General features: G+C 56.9%; 1 protein-coding gene across 5 annotated transcripts; it reads left to right on the top strand.

Moving 5' to 3' along the window:
* The first annotated feature begins 2374 nt into the window (after window positions 1-2374).
* Ube2i (ubiquitin conjugating enzyme E2 I) lies at window positions 2375-17009 on the top strand. 5 transcript variants are annotated; one of them, XM_047533725.1, is made up of 8 exons: window positions 3498-3624; window positions 7488-7592; window positions 7743-7819; window positions 7991-8074; window positions 9216-9288; window positions 12677-12786; window positions 12886-12965; window positions 15258-17009. In XM_047533725.1, the coding sequence occupies exons 3-8, from the start codon at window positions 7754-7756 to the stop codon at window positions 15319-15321; spliced, it is 477 nt and encodes a 158-aa protein (XP_047389681.1). In that variant the 5' UTR covers window positions 3498-3624; window positions 7488-7592; window positions 7743-7753; the 3' UTR covers window positions 15322-17009. The 5 variants fall into 5 exon arrangements, with proteins under 5 accessions (XP_047389682.1, XP_047389681.1, XP_047389679.1 ...); XM_047533726.1 differs by lacking the exons at window positions 3498-3624; window positions 7488-7592 and adding an exon at window positions 2375-2441; XM_047533723.1 differs by lacking the exon at window positions 7488-7592 and having other exon boundaries at window positions 3513-3624.
* Window positions 17010-21734: the final 4725 nt, after the last annotated feature.

Raw genomic sequence — 21734 nt, 5'->3', positions numbered from 1 at the left:
GCATGCGGGTGGAGGGCACAGCACAAGCAAATGCCAGGAGGTAGGAGGGGGCAGAGGCACAGGGATGTGGAGGTCATCCAAGGGCTGCAGGGAGGGGGCTGGGCCAAGGTCCTGGCAGGGCGCAGGGCTGTGGCTGGGCAGGGCAGGGGCACAGGCGCAGCCTTCTTCCGTCCTCCTGGAGGAGCACTGGGCAGCAAGCATGTTCTTCACTAAAAGAAACATAAACCTGGGCTTGGCAAGGGCTCAGAACCCGGGCAGGAATGAATGACAGCATGGCCAGGTGGGAGCAGACAGGAGGCCACACCCCACACATGCTGCTGCATGGTTCTTGGTCAGTTTGAGGGGCTGGAGCCAAATACCTGCAGCTCTGAGCCAGACTGAATCAGTGCCCAGACCTCCATGCACGGGAGCGGAGGCCCTCCTGACCCACCAGGTGGTCCCTCTTCCTCTGCCACACCCCAGCCAGTCAGCTGCTTCTCCTCTGACCTGTTTTCTGCTGGCCAAGACTGAGCAGAACTGCAGACCCCCCATGGCCCCCACATCTGTGGACGAGAGTCGGAGGCGAGATCATAGCCAGGTTCTGAGCACCCAGCCTGATCCTCACCATATTCTGGTGACATTGGAGATTTGGCAGTTTCAGTGATGAGCACAGCCTGGGGGCACGGGAGCCATTGATGCTCAGGTCTCTGGGCAAACGGAGCCCATTCTGGACATTGCACCTGCTCTCTGTCCATCTACTGCCCGGGGCCCAGTGATGCTTGTGATGGATGGGGAGGTCACTTGCCCCCACATGGAAGGAAGGGGATATTGTACCTTCAGCCTGGCCAGCCTCCCTGCTTAGGATGCTACAAGACCAGAGGCAGAGGGCTCAGTCCAGAGGTGTTAGAGGCTTCCCTCCAGGATCTTGGGAAGGAGGGAGGGCACAGCAGGACCAGGGTCACCGCTCCCTATTACAACTTCTGAAAGTTAACCTGGCCAGGTGGAGCTGTGGGACAGGGGAGACGCTCAAGGCCAGGGGTGTAGCCCCGATGGGAGGAGGAAGCCACCTGGGGTGGAAAGCTTCCTGTGGCAGTGTTGCTTTTTGTTGTTGGCTTGTAGCCCTTTAGCTTTCTGGATATTAATGCATTATCAGGTAACAGCAGGCTTGCAAGTGTGTCCCATTTGGCGCCTCTGCACCATCTCTTTTTCATTCTGATGAAATCCCACGTATCGATGCTGCCCGCGCTTTCAGTGCCACAGCCAAGAAGGCCCTGCTGAGCTCAGTGTTGGGCTTTCCTGTCTTCTGTTCGAGCTAGTTTTTATACGTGGTGTGAGGTAAGGGTCCGCTTCGCGCCTCTGCATGTGAGTCTTCTTTGTTGAAGCCAGCCCCTGCTCACAACCCTGCGGATGCAGAGCCTGGCCCCAGCTGCCTAGGAAGAGGTACCCAGGGCAGGGGGTCCTGCCCCTATTCCAGGCAGCTCAGACTCGCTGTGCCCCTCACCAGGGGATTAGGCCAAGCACAGAAGCACCAGCTAGAACCCTCCCCAGACTTCATATCCACTGATTCTGCAAACTCCTCACACACCCCACTGGGGTTTCGCCAAGTCAAGTCCCATCCTTTGAGAATGTGTGTGCAGGGTACAGGTGCTCACTAAAGGCTTCTGGGCGGAGGACCCCATATCTAAGGTGGCCCCTGCCCTCCTCCAGCCCAACACCCCTTTCTTCCTCCCACAACCCTTCCAGCATGAGGGCCTCTGGGCCTCACACCACTGTCCAACAGGAAGGGAGTTCTCTGTGCTGCCTGGAACTCAGTAACCAGTGCTGAGGGTCAGTATCTCTTCCAACCCCTAAACCCACACAGAACAGGAACCAGGGCCTTGACTTGCTTCTCCTGCCCCAAAACCTTCTATGGCTCCCCATGGACCATGGGATCCGGTCTAGGCCCTCCAGATCACACACCATGTCCAGTCTATCTCCCCAAACTACATCCCTCATGACTCCTCCAAACCAGTCCTGCCCTCTCTTTGCCCACAGTTGGAGCTGGGCCTGCACTTTCCCTTCAGAAAGCCCCACAGACACAAGACAGGCCCAACTGTGGTGCACGTTAGAAATGCAGATTCCCAGGGCTGCTCAGGCCAAGGCCCAGAGACTGGATGGCGTGTTGCAGTCAAGCTGCTGAAGGGACAGTCCCCGGCCCAGAGCCATCCAGGGACCTAGGAATGGCAGCCCCAGGGAGCTCAGACTGGAAGGGACTTGGAAGCCTTCTGTGAGTGGGGGAGGGCAGGGAGCAGGCCCTCTTAGTCCCCCTTCTGGTCCCTACTCTCCTCCGAGCCCAGCAGAGACAGGATCTACAGGATGGCTGGGAGCACAGGGGACCCATGAGAGCGCTGGGCCGGAGGTGGACGAGCAGCCAAGAAACACGAGGTTTCTGCCCTGGGAACTCAGGGGAAGGAAGGAGAGAGGTAAGGAAAGCACGAAGGGGGGTGGAGAAAGGAGAAAGGATAAGGGGGAAAGCAAGGAGGGACGGAAGAAAGGAAGAGGGTGAGCGAGTAAGTCAAAAGGAAGAAGACGAGGCAGAGGAGAGAGGGAGGAAAGAGGCGGGAGTGAATGAATGGAGGCGCGGCGGAGGCCGGCCACTCCCGCTGTCCCGGAGCACACCGTCCCAGGTGACCCAAGAGCCGGGTCCCGAGCTGACCCTGGCAGGGCTCAGACACCTGTCCCTGCGGGCGTCCGGCACCCAGTCGGCTCCCAGGAGCCTGGACACACGCGGCGGCCGCCCACCGGACGTGCGCGGCTGGTCAGCAAAGCCGCGGGGAGCTCGGGTGGACTCCCGGCGCGGGGAGGGCTGGGATCCCTGCGGACTCGCCCCCCACCCAAGGCGCCGCGCCGCGCCCCTCCCCCACCCGGGGCAGCCGGCGGGTTAGGGACCGTCCACACGTCTCCGCCCGTCGGTGTGCGCCTCTTCGGCCTTTTGTCCGGGCTCAGCTCATTGGGCGGATTCGAGGAACGCCCCGCCCAGCGCCCCGAGCTGGCCAATTGCAGGGCATGTCACAGGGCGCTGTGCTCCGGGGATCGTCACCGTCCTGCAACGATTCCGAGGGATACTTAGGCCTCAGCGGTCGTTGTCCCCCGGACCCCGGCCCTGACCCCAAGGAGACCTCCGAGGCCCGTGCCCGGGAAGGTGCCCGCCGGGCATCCGGGCAGCCCTTGGGGGTCTCGGTCTCCCGTTCCCCCCACGGCTCGCCGGCGTGTCTTCGAGTGGACGCGCGCACGCCGAAGGGGAGTTTGCAGACGCTCCCTCGCGACAGGGACGCGGCTCCTTTAAGGGTGCAGGCGTCCGTGGCGCCGCCTGCCGAGAGAGGCGGCCCCGGCGCGGGCTCCCCGGGCGGCCTCCAGCGGCGGGGGCAAGGCGGCGGGACGCGGGCGGCGGGAGACGCGCGGCGGCAGGGGCGGCGCGGGGCGCGGGACGGCGGCGGCGGCGCGCGGGGCAGGCGCGCGGCGGGCAGCCCGGCTCAGGCCCCGCCCCGCCCCGCCCGCCGGGGTCCTGCGCTCGGGGCTGCGCGCGGCGGGCGCGGAGGGAAGTCCCGAGACAAAGGGAGCGCCGCCGCCTCTGCCGCCGCGACGCGCCGGGCCGCGGCCGCCCAGGTGAGCGCCGCCCGGCCCCGCCGCCGCCGCCGGCCCGCGCCCCCGCCGGCCGCCCAGTGCCGGGCCCGCCGCGGCCTCCCTGCCTCCCCGTCCGCGAACTCCCTCCCGCCGCGGCCTCCGGCCCGCTGCCTCCTTCCCCCCGCGGTCTCTCTGTCTCCCGGTCCGCGATCTCCCGGCGCGGCCTCCGGGTCCGCGGCCTCTCTGCCTCCTCGCCCGCGAACTCACTCCAGATGCGACCTCCCTGCCCCCGTCGCGGCCTCCGCGCCGCCCGGGTCACGGCCCGCTGCCTCTCCCCGCCCACGGCCTCCTTCCCGCCCGCCCCGCAGCTCTGGGCCGCCCGGGTTTGCGTCGCGGTCGCGGGCTGGGCCGCCGTCCGACGTCCCGACATCCCCCTTAGTCTCCGCGGGGCTGCTGGACGGAGGTGGGCACCGGTAGTTGGGTGATCGGGCGTCTAGTAAGGCCGTGGTCAGTGGGCCGCGTCGCCCTGCGCGCCTGGCGTTACCGCGGCTGGCCGGGTTTGTATGCGTGGAGCGCAGCTTGCTTCCTCCCTTCGGGGAATTGCTGTACCTGCCTTCTGGGTTTCGTTGGTCACTCCCCTGCACCTTAGAGGGCAGGGGCTCTAGCTCACCAACGGAAAACTGGCACAGAGCCGAAACTTAAGATGTGCCTGCAAAGAGGCCTCTCTCTGGCGTTTGGGGTGACGGTGTCTGGCCCGCTTCAGCTTCGGAACCTTGCTTCAGAAGTAGCCCGGGTCCTGGGACAGATCCGATGTGACCGGGCCTGAGTGAGGTTGCGAGGTGCATGCGGAAGTGCTCCGGACGGAGAGCAGCCTCCAAGGCTTCTCCAGGCTTGTCCTGGGCTAGTGCCCGTGCCGCACGCGCGAGTCGAGCCTGCGGAGGTAAGCTCCTCATCAGCCTGTGCGCGGCTCTGGATTCCAGGCTCGGCGACCAAGGGCAGGCCCTGCCGAGCTCCAGGAGGGGTGGGGGCCGAGCTCTCCTCTCTGGCCCCTGCACGGTTTTCTGCCTTGCTTGTCTTTAATGGTTTTGGGTTGTTTTTGTCTTTCCTCATAAAACTTTCCTGTTCTAAAGCGTTAATAACGCTTACTGCTTATCCAGTGACAGTTAATTTGGGGAGCCAACTGACTTTCAGTGGGATTTTGAATGGACAGATCTGTGCTGTGGCAGGTTGGCTGCTTTCTCCTGGATACCAGGAGGCCTGTGGGCCCACCCCCTGATGTCAGGATGCTGTGGGGCAGAGGACATTGAGGAGGCAGCCAGGCCTTGGGAAAAAGCACAGCTGATCTCATCGGACCACCCCTCAGTGTCTCACACCAAGGACAGTCACACTTGGGTGCTGGGACAGGTGCCTCTGTGGGCACCTTTGTCCCAACCTGGGAGCCAGAGAGGTGACCTGTGGTGGTGTTCTGCCAATAGGCAGGGCCTCTCCCATGTCCTTGCCCGGGCTCACCTGGTATAGTACCCATGGCTTCTCACTGTCCAGAGTACTTACCTGGTCTGGAGCTTCAGAGACCTGCTTGGATTCCTCGCCTCACTCAGACTTGCTGGGGACCCTTCTGCCACCCAAACAAGCACCTGCCTGGCCAGGGAGTGAGCACCACAGGTGTTCTGCAACCTGCACCCTCTGCTTTGCTGGGTGGGGATGGTGCTGCTGCCACTCAGGGAGGCCACTCGGCTGGGGAAGCTACAGGGTGCCAGCCCTCAGCCTGGGGTGGTTGAGGGTTCTGGGGATGGAGTTAGGAAGGGTCATTGAGAAGAACCAGCTGGAACGAAGGGCTGGGGAACCAGTGGAAGTGAGGACTCTCACTCTGCTCTGTCATCAGACCCTCACAGTGGCCCCAGGACCCTCAGATGTGCCCCCACCTTCCCTGCCCTGTCCCTCATGCCCTCCTGAGCAGGCAGCTCTGCTACCCATCTGACAGGTGCTCCCCATCTTTGCACTTCCTCATCTTCCACCTCTCCCTTTGCTTACGAGAGGCCACTACCTCCGCGATCCTGAGTGTGCTTCGTGGCAGAGGCCTTGCAGCCATGCTTGTGTGTAGACAGTTGTGTCCCACTGTGGAGGGAGGAGTTGGCACGCCAGGCTCTGTGGTGAAGGACACTTCTGGCTTGGATTTGAGTGTGGTGTGCCTATTTTGGACTTATCTCGAGACCAGGTAAGATAGGAGCCTTGAACCTGTGTGCTCTGGACTCAAGTGCTGGAGCTGGTGGCCCCTGTGGCCTTCCCTGTCAGTGTGGCCTGGCAGCCTACCCTTAGCGTGCATGTGACCACTAAAAAGTGCCAGTGCCATGTTGGTACTTCGTGGTGACCTTACCCAGATTCCTGAAACCTGGGCTCTGGAGGTGATGCTGAAGGCTGCCTGGTGGCACCCAGCACCCCTTCCACTTTGCCTATGTGGTTAGGGTCTCAGAAGTCACCTAAGAACTGGGGGCAGTGGTGCACGCCTGTGATCCCAGTGACTCTGGAGGCTGAAGCAGGAGGATCCCAAATTCAAGGCTAACTTAGGCAACCTAGTGAGACCTTGTCTTAAAGTAAAATTTTAAAAGAGGGCTGTGGATGTAGCTTGGTGGTGAAACACTCCTAGGTTTAATGCCCAGTACCCCTCCCCCAAAACCACCTAACACCCCAGTGCAGGACTCCACCCAGAGCTCAGTGGGCTTGCCTTTCTAATGCATCCCAGGTGGTGCTGCTTGAGGGGCCACATTAAGAACAGCTGTGCTCCAAGGGTAGTGAGGGGCTCCTGGTTGTGTTGCTGGACTGACCAGTGGGATTTGTGGCAGTGTGATTGATGAGGGGAGGTGGGGAGGCTTTGTGGGCTTGTGCTGGGCAAAGGGTGCAGTTTAATTGCTAAGATATTTGTGGCCTTGTGGGCAAAGTGGTTGGCCTGAGCTGAGCCAGAGGGCACCAGAGGGGCCACAGGAGAGTGGAGGGTGAGGGCCAGTCAGAGGCTGCAGTGCAAGGCTCCTACCACAAGTCAGGCTGGTTTGAGTTGAGGCTGTGCCTCAGGAAGGGGTCTGTGTGTCCTTTCTCAGTGCCTCACAGCTGTGATGAGGCTGGGCCAATGCAGGGGCACCTTGGGGTTGGCCTACAGGGAGATTGGTGTTTTCAGCCAGCGCAGCTCTGTGTGGGTTGCTAAGAGCTAAGATTCACCTTGGTGTGGGCCTCTTCCTTCTAGGAACAGGGGAGACTGCTCCCCACCCCACCCCATGACCCGCAGTGTGGGCCACTTCAGAGAAATGCTTTGACCTCGTGAGAGAATCACTTAATGCTTGATGCCGGCCTGACTTGTGTTCGGGTGTTGGGCTTCCATGGACCTTGAAGACCTTAGGTTCCAGTGTTCTGGCAAACTTGACAGTGGCTGAGCCCTGACTTGTGGTAGAGGGAGTAGGTGGCGGCCAGGTGGGTCAGGGCCTTGGAGGCCTTGTCCCTCCAGGTATGCTGCACTGGGCCCTCACGCTGTGTCAGATCTGACACTGAGTAGTGCAGGCAGCCTTCCCCTGGGACCAGCTGCCACACAGGGTCCTGGGGCAGACTTCCAGACAGAGAGTCAGCACACACTCGGCAGGCGAGGCTGCAGAGGGCAGGTAGGCTGGCATGCTGAAATGGCTTGTCCTCCTGGCCAGGCCTGAGCTGAGCTGGTATCCCAGCAGCCCCCCACATCTAGTGCTGTGTGAGGGGTGTCCATCCCTGTGCACTGAGTCTTGGAGTAGTGCTCTGTGTATCCCTGCCAGCCCCAACCTTTTCCTGGGAGTCCAGCAGTGGAATGGGGTACAGAAGGCAGGACAGATGTGTTCTGTGGGCAGGGCACAGCTGTGGCCTTAGACCTCTGTCTCTTTTTTCCACAGTGCCTTGGGGGAGGGACATAGCAGTAGTGCCCCACCTACCTGCCTGGCAGCATTCTGAGTGGTCTCCCAGTGAACAAGGAGGGTGTGATGCCGAGCACACTGGGGGTAACTTGCCAAGGGGACATCCTGCTGGACTGGGTCAGAGCCTTGGTCACTTGCTCCTTGGAAACAGCTTGCTAACTCTGGCTAGTGTGCTGGGAGGTGCAGCAGACCTGAGGTCTGCTTTTGCTAATCCTGTGGTTTCGTCTGTTACAGGGACTTTGAACATGTCGGGGATCGCCCTCAGCAGACTTGCCCAGGAGAGAAAAGCTTGGAGGAAGGACCACCCCTTTGTAAGGAGCTCTGTTTCTGTGCTGCCCAGGACACAGTCCTCCTTGCCCTGAGGTCCCTGCATGTGGTCTTATGGCCTGCTTGTGGCCACTGGGTGGGGCTTTGCAGATAGTCCTTAGAGGTGATGAGAGTTGCCGTGGCGCTGACCTGCTTCTGTGGCTGTTTTCTCTCAGGGCTTTGTGGCTGTCCCAACTAAGAACCCAGACGGCACCATGAACCTGATGAACTGGGAATGTGCCATACCAGGAAAGAAGGGGGTAAGAGCTGCTTACATGCTCCTGGTTTTTAACAGGGTCAGAACTCCTAGAAGGGACTTAGGTTTAGGTGTTCATTGTCTGTGACCACAGCTGTCAGAATTATGGGCCTACCAGTCATATTCACAGCTCTGACCTGTCCCTAGCCCAGAGAGGACATGAGATCGGAAAGAAGTGGCCTCTGACCAGACTGGGACTGGGCATAGCTGGTGGGGAGGGTCAGACTGTGGGTTGTAGGGAGCACAAAGAATTTCCTGGGGCATCAGATTGGAGAGAGGCCCAGTGGGCCAGGCCAGGGCCTGTGGTGAGGAACTTCTGGGAGCTAACTGGACACTAGGCTCTGGCCTGTCCCTCAGGATGTGGTGAGGTGCATGAGAGCCCAAGGGCAGGTGAGCCCACCCAGTGCAGGTACTCCTGGAAAGTGCCCTCACCTGCAGACCTTGGCTGGCCTCCTGGGCTCATCTGGGTGTCACTGAGCTAGTTGTCTGTCCTCATTGTCACAAGGAGATCTGAGGGCGAGGGCCTCCCATGACTCCAGGTGACCATCCACACACACAGCTCTTGTGCTTGGGCACCCCCATGAGGCCTGAGAGTCCTCACCACCCAGCTATTCTCCCTCTGAGCAAAGCCATCTGTAGTAGGACTTTGCTTTCCTGAGCAGTGATGTGTTTGGTCCATTTGTGTGAGGCTCTTATCAAGTAGTACAGGTGGATCCCCAGCCTTTACTGAGAATGTTCCTTACCCCTCATGTTAGGGTAGGAGGTGTACCATGGTTCCCCCCATGAACCCAGGTGGGGAGGGGCTTCTGGCTGTGGGTCGCACTAATAGTCCCTGTCCAGGCCGGATGTGAGTCAGGTAGCTTGAAGAGCATGGTGATGGGGAGGCCAGCTGCTGGACCCAGCTCCGTGTGTCCAAGCTCTTTGACAGCCCATGAACTGTGGATCCTGACTTCTCTGAGGGCCACCTGCCTTCTCCAGAGCCTAGCTCCTGCCCCTGCTCCTTTCTAAGGAGGGCTCCTCCAGCTCTCCCATGGACACAGCTTGGGTCTCTGGTCCCTGGGGTCGGGTGGGATGGGAGACCAGTCCCTCCTCCTGGGCTGCCTGTTGCAGACAAGTAGCACACCTAATCAGTCATTTCCCCGCAGACTCCATGGGAAGGAGGCTTGTTCAAGCTGCGGATGCTCTTCAAAGATGATTATCCATCCTCACCACCGAAATGTAAGTTCCTACAGAGAGACCTGTGGTCTCGGGCTGCCCGAGCTGTGGTTGTTGCCACTGTGCCCCAGTGCTGTGTGGGAATCAAAGCGGCTCTGGTTGAGTCAGCTTTGGTCCCCTGTGCAGGTTGTAGATTTGAGTCTGTCCAGCTGTGGGGTGGAAGGTGCACATAATCAGATTAGTCTCCGATCCCAGCTAATCAGTGGGAATCTCCCAGGCCCAGACTGCCTGGACCCTCTGTGGCTGTCAGCTTTGAGGATCTGTACTTGGTGCCCACGGGAACCCCATCCCTGGTGGTATGCAACAGGACGGGGGCTCAGACCCTAACCCAGTCTGCTGCCAACCTGTGCCTATGTGTGCAGCCTGGGTACAGAGCATTCAAACTGCTGCTCAGAGGAGAAGCCTGAACTTGTTTAAAATGGTGGCCACTGGAAAATGACCTGGATTCAGTTAGACAAAACCTGGGCGGGGAGAGGTCATCAGTCCCTCTGCCTGCTCCTGTGGCTATATACCCATGTGCAGCACAGTCAGTGGACGCTGAGAAGAGCCCTGGCCCAGGGTGTAAACTTTACTCTGCCGAGGAAAGTGTTCTCTGTTTTTTTTGTTTTGTTTTGTTTTGTGCTGGAGATGGAACCCAGGGCCTTGTGCTTACAAGGCAAGCACTCTACCGACTGACCTATCTCCCCAGCCCCTGTTCTCTGTTCTAATAGCCCCACAGGAGAGCTTAAAAATTAACTACTAACAGAACATCAGGTGGAGACTTAACTGTCTTCAGCTGTTTGGATTCTTTTTGCTGTGCACAGTTATTTTGTAGTGATTTCTTTTAATTAAGAGGGGGAAATATTCAAGAATGAGACATACGTAGCCATTTTTGCCATTTCGTTTGATTGCCTGCTGGAATCCCAAGCAAATGTACCAAGGTGGGAAGAGTCCCATAAGAGACCTGGGAAGAAGCACCCAGGTCACCAGGGTCTTGGGAAGGTTGCTGCCAAATGGTTAACCTGTAGAAACCATAAAATTGCAGCAGCTCCTGAGAATTTAAAATCAAGCCATCTACAATAGCACCAGATGTCTTGAAGTGAATCCCACCAGGTGTGACCAGATCTCTAGCTGGAAGGAAATCAAGGCCTTTCTGGAAGAAGCAAAGGACAATGTAGATAGTAGACAAGCTCTGCTGTGTGGCCCAAAGGGCTCAGTGCTGGGAATACAACCACACCCCAACTGCTCTGCATGTCATGGGGTCCCAGAGTCCAGCAGGCTCCAAAGTGCATGTGGAAATGCAAAGGGCAGGAATGGTGAGGGCCTGTGCAATCCTGGGGTCATCATGAGACTCAGACTGAGGCTCAGGGCACAGAGTGCCCAGACCATCAATGGATAGATCAGATGCCGCTCAACCAGTACTGAGACTTGCCTCAGGACATGGAGGTCAATACACTGGGACTTGTGTTAAGGCAGACGGGCAGACCTACAGAGCAGAGGTGGATGGCCAGTGGGAGAAGAGAACTGTCTCCTTTACCGAGAATAAGCCTACCTGCTTCATGGCACCAGCAGAAGGGGAAAGGAGGCATGGAGGCTGTCTCTGACCTGGGGTGAGCAAGAGTACCCCGGGAAGCATAGAACATTGGCCTGAAGTTAAGACTGTCTTCATTGGGAGACACCAGAAGGAGGAGCAGAACTCAGAAAGGAGGAGCAGGGTGCCTCTGGGTGGTAGAGCTCGCCCAGGACAGTTGAGACCCTGGGTTCCATCCCCATCACTGCAAGATCTGTAGGAAAAAATGAACAAGAGCTCTCCACGTTGCAGAGAAGGCAAACCACCACGAAATGGAGCAGGCCCTTCACAGAAGAGCTGTCCAGTTGACCAGTCCACCCAGGGAAAGACAGCTGGCTCATCACCCAAGAGGAGAGGCAGCATCTCAGTTGGATGCCACTGTCTTATAGAGAAGGGCAGGTGCGGCATGGTCCCAGGCAGCAGGAGCCCTCGTGTGCTCGTTGGAGAGCTTCCCTTGGGAAGGCTGTCCGCCATGACCACTGGAGCTGATGCCAGAAGATATCCAGTAGGAGGCACAGGGAGACGGAGGCAGCCCCGCCTGCGATCGCCAAAGCTGGCGATGGGCCAGGTGTGCGTTGGTAGTAGTATGGAGGCGCTGTTAACCTTGCGCACGAGGGTTAAATCCTCACTGCACGGTCAACAACAGTGTCTGCTCGCTATGGGTTGAGTCAGGAGGCCAGCTAGGGGCAGGGGCTGGCGTTCACCATGTGCATTGTCTTCTACATGCAGTTGTTGATGGAAACCACGGGCAAGTAAATCAGATTAAAGTCAGGCGCTTAGGTTTGCCATAAGGTACAATCAGAAGAGCAAGAAGGCAGGCCCACAGATACTCAGAGGGCACAGAACTGAAGAATAGTGGTATCCAGAAAGCATGAGGAGCTCCTACCAGTCAGCGGCAGGTGGAACAAGTACTCCAAAGCAGCAGCTCACGAATGGCCATAGAACAAAGGGGCTGTGCCTCAGTAGTTCACGAGGAGATGCAGAGGAGAACCCAGAGGCCTGTTGTTGGCAGGAACTTGAGGACAGGCATTGGCAGCCTCTGCCCGGGTGCTGTCCTGATGCCGTGCCTGCTCACGCACCCAAGTTCATGCCCAGCCACAGCAGCTTTGTTCAGTAGAGCAGCACAAGGACCCTCCTGCACTACAGCCTGACCCCTCCATGGCCCTGCAAGGCCTTGAGTGCACTGATAGAAGGTCCAGGAAGCGGTCTGCAGGTGCCTGAGCGGAGCTGGCGAGCAGCACTGGGTATGTCCACTGCGTCCCTTGGCGCTGGTGGGGTGCTCCTCTCTGAGATGCACTTGCACTTTGGACATAGTGAAGCCATTTTGAAAATAAAGAAAAACCAACAAGTTGCACAGATGAAAAATGAGACACACCCTGAGGCACCACAACTGGCAGACTTGGCTGCTCCTGTGTGTGTGTGTGTGTGTGTGTGTGTGTGTGTGTGTGTGTGTGTGTGTGTGAGTGTGAAGAACCTGGGGCCCTTGGAGCCTGCCTTGTCATGCGGCAGGACCTCCAGTCTTGTCGAGGGCTGCTCGTTGGGAAAGCTCCAGGCTGTCCGCCCTGGCCTGGCCTACTGCGCCTCTTCCCCAAGTCCTCTCTGGGCAGGGCCTGGACTGTACTGACCTGACCCCCTCATGGTGTCTGCTTCCCTGGAGCTGCTGCCTTGGGAGAGGCGTCACATTCTCCAGGCTCCGTGTCTGAGAAGGGAACGCGTGTGCTATCCTCACGACCTCTCCTGGCCTCCGTTTCCTTCCCGAAGGCCCAGCGCTGGGGAGGAGGGCAGGGGGAAGGTAAGAGCTGCCTCCAAACAGTGACTCCTTCCTTCCTTGCCTTCATCCAGGTAAGTTTGAGCCGCCGCTCTTTCACCCGAATGTGTACCCTTCGGGCACAGTGTGCCTGTCCATCCTGGAGGAGGACAAGGACTGGAGGCCAGCCATCACCATCAAGCAGGTATGTGGGCTGGCAGTGCCCACAGGGCTCGCCCTGGCCAAGGCCACCTGTCCAGCCACTGAGCCCACTCTGCTCTCTTGTTGTTTTTGTCTTGCGCAGATCTTATTAGGAATACAGGAACTTCTAAATGAACCAAATATCCAAGACCCCGCTCAAGCAGAGGCCTACACGATTTACTGGTTAGTAGTAACCGGCCTGCTAACTGCAGGACGGCAGCCCAGAGGGAGGCTTGGAGACAGATGCCATCTCGTGGGGTGGCACCACAGAGGGGAAGATGGGACAGCCACTCAGGTGGCTAGGGACACATGCGGCCACAGAGCTGCATGTGCAGAGGCTATCAGTCAGGGAGCATAGCCCCCAGGGCTGGTGGGCAGAGCACCACTCAGCAAGGAGGCGGGTGCTGTGGCTCCTGTGGGCTCCTGTGGGGCAGTGTCCCTAGCACAGCACACCCCTGCTGCTGGCGTGGCTCCTCCAGGATCGTGTCCCAGCCCAAGGGAGCTGCTCAGCGACAGCCCTGCACAGCCCTGGGCTCCACCCCACCTTCACATGGTGCTGCCATGGCAGGGTCCCCTGGGTCCGGTCCTTGTCTCCTGAGGGAGGAGGGCCTGCTCTGATTTGGTCCACCGGTGTCGTGGGCAGCAGGAAGGACTTGTGCCCGGACTGGGGCCATGTTTCTGTTGTTGGGCCCCGTTCCCCCCACAGCTCTGTCTGCAGCTCTCAGACCACCAGCTCCTCCTAATGGGCAGCCTTGCCGAGGGGAATGGAGTGGAGGACTTTCGAGAGCAGCGTCCCTACGTGTCCCCCTGACCAGGGACCCAGAGGGGCTCTGACCCCTATCACCAGAAGCCTTTTCCTCCTGAGGGCATTTCCTGAATTTGGAGCTGGTCGGGAGGCGAAGGTGCTGGTTCCTGAGAAACGTGCTGCTCCCTGGGCTCAGCGCCAGCCCAGGCTCTGCGCACCTCCTTCCCCACTGGCCTCCAGGCAGGCCCTGGAGCCTCTGGGGATGGCCTCCGTCCACGTGTGCTGTGGTCACCACGTCCACCAGCTGTCTGGTGGAGGGCGAGCACCCGTGGGTGCGGGTGGCCGTGTGTGTTGTCCACGGAGGCCTGCACCTCCGGCGTGGTGCCGCCGGCCTGCTGTGTGCTCTTGCTCTTGCTCTCCCCTGAGCACGGTCTCTGTGACACTGTCCACCTCAGAAGTACCTGGGGTGAACGTCCTGCAAGTTTCAGGTTCCGTCTGAGGTTCCAGCAGGCTGGCCTGCCTGTCAGGGGCCTTGTCCCTGCGCCTCGCTGGCCCGTGGCCTTCCTGTCGCACTGCCCTGTCCCCAGGACTGGCGTGTGTGTTGTTTTCTGCCCTTGCCAGGCACCAGAGCCTGTCGTCAGCATAGCGGCCCCTTTTGTCCCTCAACCCTGGAGTGTCTGCAGAGCCTTGGGCCTGAGCAGCATGCAGTCTGGGAGCTGTGCTCAGACAGCAGGGCGAGGAAGGGTCGCAGGCCTGCTTCCTGGGGGGCACCCTGGGAGCTCACTCGCTGAGACAGCTGGTGTGGCATGGGGTCTCAGGTCAGGCCCCGTGTGTTACAAGACCACTAGGATCCCTGTCCCAAGGAGTCCAGCTCCACAAGTATGTTCCCACAGTCCTCAGGGGGTCACACTGTTCCCTGACGTGGACTGGCTGCCTGACCAGCCAGTTTCACCCAGGTCTCATGTTGCAGGCTGGCCGTATCCTGAGCTGCTCCAGACCCCCAGCCCTCTGCACAGGGCCTGCCTCCTGCACCTTTGCCTGGGCTGAGAGCCACATAGAAAACCCACCAGAAGCTTGTGTCTGTTTTTGGAAATGAGGAGCAAAAACTAGTGTTGAGCAGTCTCTTGACCACAATTTTTATTGCTATCTAAGACTAACTGCCAACTTCTGATTAAGACTGCGGACTCGCCAGATACAGTGGAACTATAATCCCAGCTGCTTGGGAGGCCTAGGTGGGAGGATCCCTTGAACCTGGAGTTCAAGGCTGAAGTGCAGTATGCTGAGCTGGTATCCACACTAAGTTGGGCATCAATGTGACATCCCTGAGTAGGGGACTCTCGGGCTGCACATGTTGGTCAGTGATGGGATTACACCTGTGAACAGCTGCTGCACTCTTAAGAAGGAGAAAACTGAATTTGGCACAGATTACTATGTTGCAGGCCTCCTGCCCCCTACCCCTACCCCGCCAATTGTCTGTGGGCCTCTCTGCCTATTGCATGGAAGTTGGGGTAGCTGTGGAGTCTCCGCATGGAGTCTGCTGCTCTGCCCATCTCCATGGCCTCCCTCCCTGCTCCCACCCTCCATCCAGGGGCCGGCATGGGCTCTCCACCACACAGCCTCCCTGCCACCTGCTGCAGGTCTGCACTGCACTGCTGCCCAGTGGCCCTGCCGGCAGGCGGCAGGCCCCACTGCCACCTTCTAATGTGTCTTTTCTCTTTTGATGTCCCCAGCCAAAACAGAGTGGAATATGAGAAAAGGGTTCGAGCACAAGCCAAGAAGTTTGCACCCTCATAGACAGCGACCCTGTGGCACCGCAAAAGGAAGGGATTGGTTTGGCAAGAACTTGTTTACACCTTTTGCAAATCTCAAGTCGCTCGTGCAGTTACCGTCGCCTGGGAGGGTTGGGCGGGCGCCATCTTCCATTTCCGCCACTGGCATACAGTTCTCGATTCGCTGAATTGCCCCAGTTTTTCATACAGGGTCTCTTCCTTCAGTCTTTTGTATTTTTTGATTGTTATGTAAAACTTGCTTTTATTTTAATATTGATGTCAGTATTTCAACTGCTGTAAAATTATAAACTTTTATACTTGGGTAAGCCCCTAGGAGCTAGTTCCTTTGCTCGGATGCAGGCATGCTTCACCGTTCAGAGCTGTCCCGGCCTCCAGTGGGCTGTGTGGAAGTCCCTGTCCCTCCCTCCCACACCCTTCTCTCAACCTGGCTGTTGCTAATGCGCCTCGGATCCAAAGTCAGCAGCGTCTCCACCCGCACCTCTTCCTTTGTGTTTATATGGCGTTTGTCTGTGTTGCTGTTTAGAGTAAATAAACTGTTTATATAAAGGCTCTGTTGCACTATCATCATTACAGGGAGAGGGCACCTGGCGTGCCAGCCTCTCCGGCCAGCGGCTGTGCCCTTGCTCAGGCCCCTGCTGCAGGTGTGCGGGCTCCTGGCACTGTCTTGCCCTGTTCTCTGGATAGGACTGTGTGGGTTCTGTCTTCCTGCCCCTGGATCCTTGGGCCCTGGAGTGCAGACTCGTGAAGTGTTCCCACCCAAAGCTGGCGTCTGTGCAGCTGCAGCCAGGGAGGACACGGTGGCTTAGTCCAGCCAGAGCCAGACAGCGACCAGCATCTGCCCTGCCCCGCTGACTGACTGCTGTGGCCCTGCAGGGGCCTAGCCACTGCCTGGCCTGACACCCCAGGAGGCAGCCTCCAGTCATGGCCCTCCTGTGCCTCAGCCTGTCTGGCCCTGCCCTGGGCAGCCTGCAAGGCTCTTGCCTGGGTCTTGTCACAGGATGCCCCGAGGTGCTGCTGTCCACTGATCCTGCAGGGAGCTGGAGCCAGCCTGTGAGGAGGAGCTGTTCTCAACGAGACCTTGAGCCGACTGCTGCAGGGCCAGGCGGGCGAGCCCTTCAGCGCAGGGAAGTACAGTGGGCAGAGATGGCCCATTGTCCCTGCTCTGAGACCAGGCTGAGGCCTGCAGGGCTCTACCCTCCCACCTGGAAGACACTGTGGGAACTGGTCGCCTGTGGCTCAAGTGCATCTGCCAAAAGTGCAGGGCCCAGGGGCAGGGCAGGTGCACTGGGGTCCCCAGGACTTGAGGAGCAGAGGAGAAGGGTGGGAACCTGGAACTGGAGCCCTAGGCAGAGGACCTCGCCTGGGGAACTCCCTCCCGCCTGTGTGTGTAGTCTGCCCCCAGAATGTCATTTTGTAACACTGACTACATTTAGTAATAGTTACACATGTATATGGCTAATATATGGAAATAAGATATATTTTATAGTTAAAGTATTCTAAAGTAATTGATGTTTCTGGCAAATTGTAGTGACTTCAACCATGAAATGCGCCTTCTGTACCAGGGTCCTGTGACTTGTAACCTGAGAACTGAAATGTGATCATGCTGCGTTCACCTGAGGAGGAGGTGTTCCCAGCAGGAGGCCCACGACTGACCACTGTATCAAAGAATCCGTGAATTAAAGCATTTCCACAAGCCGCAGCCCTCGGGTGGTCCTTTCCTGTCCTAACCTGTCCCCTTGGGTCTTAGAGCCTGTGTCGGCCGAGCCGTCCCTCCCTAGGGCCCTGTTCTGGTCCTGCCATCCTGCCCAGCAGAGCCCCCACAGCCTCCAGCACCTGGCAGCAGATAAAGCTGCCAATGACGTCACGCAAGCCCAGGCAGAAGCCCTGTGTCCCCATGTCTCCCAGCACCATCCTGGGCTCTGGGACTCAGAATTGGGGGCCGTGCCCTCTGATGCCTGGGGTGGGTCTGGGGGAGAGCACGCATACAGGTTCCAAGAGGTGTGGGGGAGCTCTCGGGACCGTGACAGGACTGGCTGTCCAGGATTCTCGCAGGCCACCATGTAGGTGCAGGCACCTGGCCTCGGGACCTCCCAGGGGAAACTGACCTCAGGCAGGACAGAGTGTGGGCCTGTGTTGGGCCATGGCATCCTGTCTGGACCTCCACCTCTGTCCCTGGACTTGGAGTTAGCCAGGCTAGGGGAGGTAAGGACAACCGACCACAGCACACGACTGCTGCCCAGGACGGGGGGCCTGCTCTTGGTCCCCTTTGCCTTCTTGGGCTGTCTAACCAAAGCCTTGGTCCAACAGTCATGCTTGTCCCCCACAGACACAGCCCAGGCCACCTGGGCTCCCTCATCAGCTCTGGTGCTGCTGATAGCAGGCCTCCAGCCTGGGGTCGCCATGGCAACAAGTTGCCAGGTTGGAGGGACCAGCACTGACTTGGACCTGCTGGAACCGGTCTGAGCCAGCTACAGCAGGGAGGGGCCCAAGGAGTTCTGGGTTTGGGGACATGTTCCCTGCAGCTAGTCCTCAGCTGCCTCTGACATTGGTGGACTAGGGGCTTCTACAGTGCCAGAGGCCCCCCAGAGGCCTCCAGACACTGCTGACCCCTCTCAGGAAGCCACAGGGCCAGGGCAGTAGCCCTGGCTTTGGACCATTGCGTGGGAAAGGGCGGGAGCCAAGGGTGCTATCCATTCTGCCTGTCTGCTGGCCTGGCCCAAAGACGCGTCTGCCCGAGCTCTTGTGGGGAAGAGACCAGGCTCATCTCACTGGGCCTCTGTCCTTCCAGGCCAGACCGTCTGTGTCCTTCCTCCCGGACGCCTCCCTGAGGGAGGCAGGTTCCCACTCCCTGGAGGGGCCCCCTCTGGGCCAGGATGAAGGCTCCCAGGATGACGGGCGTGGAGGAGCCCAGGGCACGGGTGCCACGTTCAACTGTGTCTCCTGTCTCCTCATCCTCCGCCCCTTTAGGCCCCAGCAAAGGGATGAGTGCAGGGTGGGCACTTCCTGGGAAGCAGCTCTGGTGGGAAGACAGGCACCAGCAGCCTGTGCTCCACGGAGGGTCTGCTGCCAGACACTGTCCAGCAACATCCTTTACTTTACACGTGGCAGGGTCCTGTGCTGGCCTGCTTCTCCTCCCCCGCCCCACCCAGGGCCCTTGCAGACTGCAGGCCACAGTCATACCAAGGCCTGAGGATGCCCCTTGAGCTGCTGTGGCCCGGGGCGACCCCCAGCCCAGGACACAGCACCTCGGGCAAAAGGCCAGGCCTGGGCCAGACCACCACTCGGCCACCTCTTTTCTCAGGGTCCTCCAACCCCACAACAGGTAGGGCCCCTACTAGAGACCTTGGTCTCTAACTCCAGGAGTTGTTGGCCCCCCATTTTCCCTGACTGACCTTGAAGGGAGGGGAGAGTGGAGGGAGCTCAACTCAGGGAGCTGTGTAATTCCAAGGGATGTCACCAGAGGGTGGTCAGTGGCTCTGTGACCAATTAGCAGGCCTCTTGGACTTCTCGGAAGCCCTCATGGGTGCCCTTCAGCAGCCTTGGGGCAGGAGGCCTTCTGGAGCCCGGGGCTCTTTTCACACTGCCCTTAGGAGGAAATGCCACTCCCTGCCTGAGCCCTCCCAGCCTGAGACCCTGAGTGTGCACGCAGCCAGGCTTGGAAGTGGTGTGCAGAAGCAGTCCTTGGCTTCTCAAGGATTCCTGGGACCTTAATGCCATCTAGGCAGGTGTGCCACTTGACCCAACACACCTGCAGGGAGGCCATCCTGCACCTGCACGGCCTCTCTGCCACCTCCCCAAACCACAGTAGCTGTAGGCACTGGTCCAAGAGCAGGAGAGCCAGGTCTGGGGCCCAGGGGTGTAGCTGTTCTCCCCCTTTACAGATGAGGGTATCTGAGGCACAGGCAGTGGGAGTCAGGGCCAGGGCTGACCCAGGTCCATCTGACTTGGTCTCAGACCACATCAGGGTAGAACGAGGAATGGGACACTGAATGGGATGTCACTCATCCATTCAACAACACCCCTCTAAGCTAATCTGTGGAGGGAAGAGCCCTGGGCATGATTTTCTTATTCATTGTAAAAAAATGGAGTAAACTCTTCATTTCTCTAGTTGTACACAATGTAGAGTCACACTGTTTTTGTAATCGCACATGTCCATAGGGTAATGATGTTTGTCTCATTCCATCATCTTTCCTTCCCGCCGTCCCTCGCCACCCCCCATTTCTCTCTACACAATCCAGTGTTCCTCCATTCTTCCCTTACACTCTCCCCTGGCCCCATTATGTATCAGCATCCACTTATCAGAGAAAACATTCAGCCTTTGGTTTTTTGGGATTGGCTTATTCTGCTTAGCATGATATTCTCCAATTCCATCCATTTACCTGCAAGTGCCATAATTTTATTCTTTCTTATGGCTGAGTAATATTCCATTGTGTATATATAGCACAGTTTCTTTATCCATTCACCTATTGAAGGGCATCTAGGTTGGTCCCACAATCTAGTTATTGTGAGTTGAGCTTCTACAAACATTGATGTGGCTGCATCCCTGTAGTGTGCTGATTTTAAGTCCTTTGGGTATAAACCGAGGAGTGGGATAGCTGGGTCAAATGGTGGGTCCATTCCAAGCTTTCTGAGGAATCTCCACACTGCTTTCCAGAGTGGCTGCACCAATTTGCAGTTCCAGCACTGTATGAGTGTGCCTTTTTCCCCACATCCTCATCAACATTTATTATTGCTTATATTCTTGATCATTGTCATTCTGATTGAAGTGAGATTCTAAGATTTGCATTTCTCTAAGTTCTAGAGATGATGAACATTTTTTCATGTTTGTTGATCAATTGTATTTCTTCTTCTGTGAAGTGTCTTTTCAGTTCCTTAAACATTTATTGATCGGATTATTATTTTGGTGTTTTTTTGAGTCCTTTATATATCCTAGAGATTAAGTGCTCTACCTGAGGCGCATGTGGTAAAGATTTTCTCCCATTCTGTAGGCTCTCTCTAAACATGATTATTTTCTTTGCTGAGAAGAAGCTTTTTAGTTTGAATCCATCCCATTTATTGATTCTTAACTTTACTTCTTGCGCTTTAGGAGTTTTGTTAAGGAAGTCAGGTCCGAGGCCAACATGATGAAGATTTGGGCCTCCTTTTTCTTCTATTAGGCACAGGTTCTCTATTCTAGTGCCTAAGTCTTTGATCCATTTGGAGTTGATTTTTGTGCAGGGTGAGAGGTAGAGGTTTAATTTCATTTTGTTACATATGAATTTCCAGTTTTCCCAACACCACTTGTTGATAGGCTATCTTCTCCAATGTATACTTTTGGCACCTTTGTCTAGTATGAGATAACCATATTTACGCGGATTTGTCTCTGTGTCTTCTATTTTGTACCATTGGTCTACTTGTCTGTTTTGTGCCAATACTGTGCTTTTTTTGTTACTATTGCTCTGTAGTATAGTTTAAGGTTCAGTAGTGTGATGCCTCCTGCTTCACTCTTCTTACTAAGGATTGCCTTGGCTATTCTGGGTCTTGTATTTTTCCAAATGAATTTCATAATTGCTTTTTCTATTTCTTTGAAGAAGGTCATTGGGATTTTAATAGTAATTGTGTTGAATCTGTATAACACTTTTGGTAGTATGGTCATTTTGACGATATTAATTCTGCCTGTCCAAGAACATGGGAGATCTTTCCATCTTCTGTCTTCTTTCTTTCTTTAGTGTTCTCTAGTTTTCATTGTAGAGGTCTTTCACCTATTTTGTTAGATTGATTCCCAAGTATTTTTTTTTTTTGAGGCTACCATGATAGGGTAGTTGTCTTAATTTCTCTTGCAGTGGATTCGTCATTTAGGTATAGAAATGCATTTGACTTATGGGTCTTGATTTTATATCCTGCTACTTTGCTGAATTCATTTATGAGTTCTAGAAGTTTTCTGGTGGAATTTTTTGGATCTTCTAACTATAGAATCATGTCATCGGCAAATAGTGATAGTTCAAGTTCTTCTTTTCCTATTTGTATCCCTCTAATTTCTTTTGTTTGTCTGATTGCTCTGGGTATGTGGGGATGATTACTATTACTTGTTTTTAGTTACTGGGAATTGAACTAAATTCAGGGGTACTCAACCACTGAGCCACATCCCCAGTCCTTTTTAATATTTTATTAGAAACAGGGTCTTGCTGAATTGCTTATGGTCTCACTAAGTTGCTGAGGATGGGTTTGAACTTGTGATCCTCCTGCCTCAGGCTCTCGAATCCCTGGGATTACAGGTGTGCAATACTGCTCTTGGTCTGGAGATTTATCTTATCCTGACCTGAGGAAACTGAGACCCAGCCCTGGGTTTAGGACCCAGCCTATTGCTGTGGCCTCAGACAAACCCCTTCCTATGTCTGGACCTCAGTTTCCCTACCTGTAGAAGAGTGAGGTCTCCAA

This window comes from Sciurus carolinensis, chromosome 18 (genome assembly GCF_902686445.1).
Source record: "Sciurus carolinensis chromosome 18, mSciCar1.2, whole genome shotgun sequence".
Lineage (NCBI taxonomy): Eukaryota > Metazoa > Chordata > Mammalia > Rodentia > Sciuridae > Sciurus > Sciurus carolinensis.
Note: the sequence above shows the minus strand (reverse complement) of the source record. Positions and strands in the feature narration are given on the sequence as shown.

What these genes read in the sequence shown, in the direction of transcription:
- Ube2i (XM_047533722.1), top strand. Translation starts at nt 4,426, where the DNA reads ATGCGGAAGTGCTCCGGACGGAGAGCAGCCTCCAAGGCTTCTCCAGGC. An exon ending in TCCATCCTCACCACCGAAAT is followed by an intron (nt 9,289 to 12,676) that starts GTAAGTTCCTAC and finishes GCCTTCATCCAG; the next exon opens with GTAAGTTTGAGCCGCCGCTC. An exon ending in GAGGCCTACACGATTTACTG is followed by an intron (nt 12,966 to 15,257) that starts GTTAGTAGTAAC and finishes TGATGTCCCCAG; the next exon opens with CCAAAACAGAGTGGAATATG.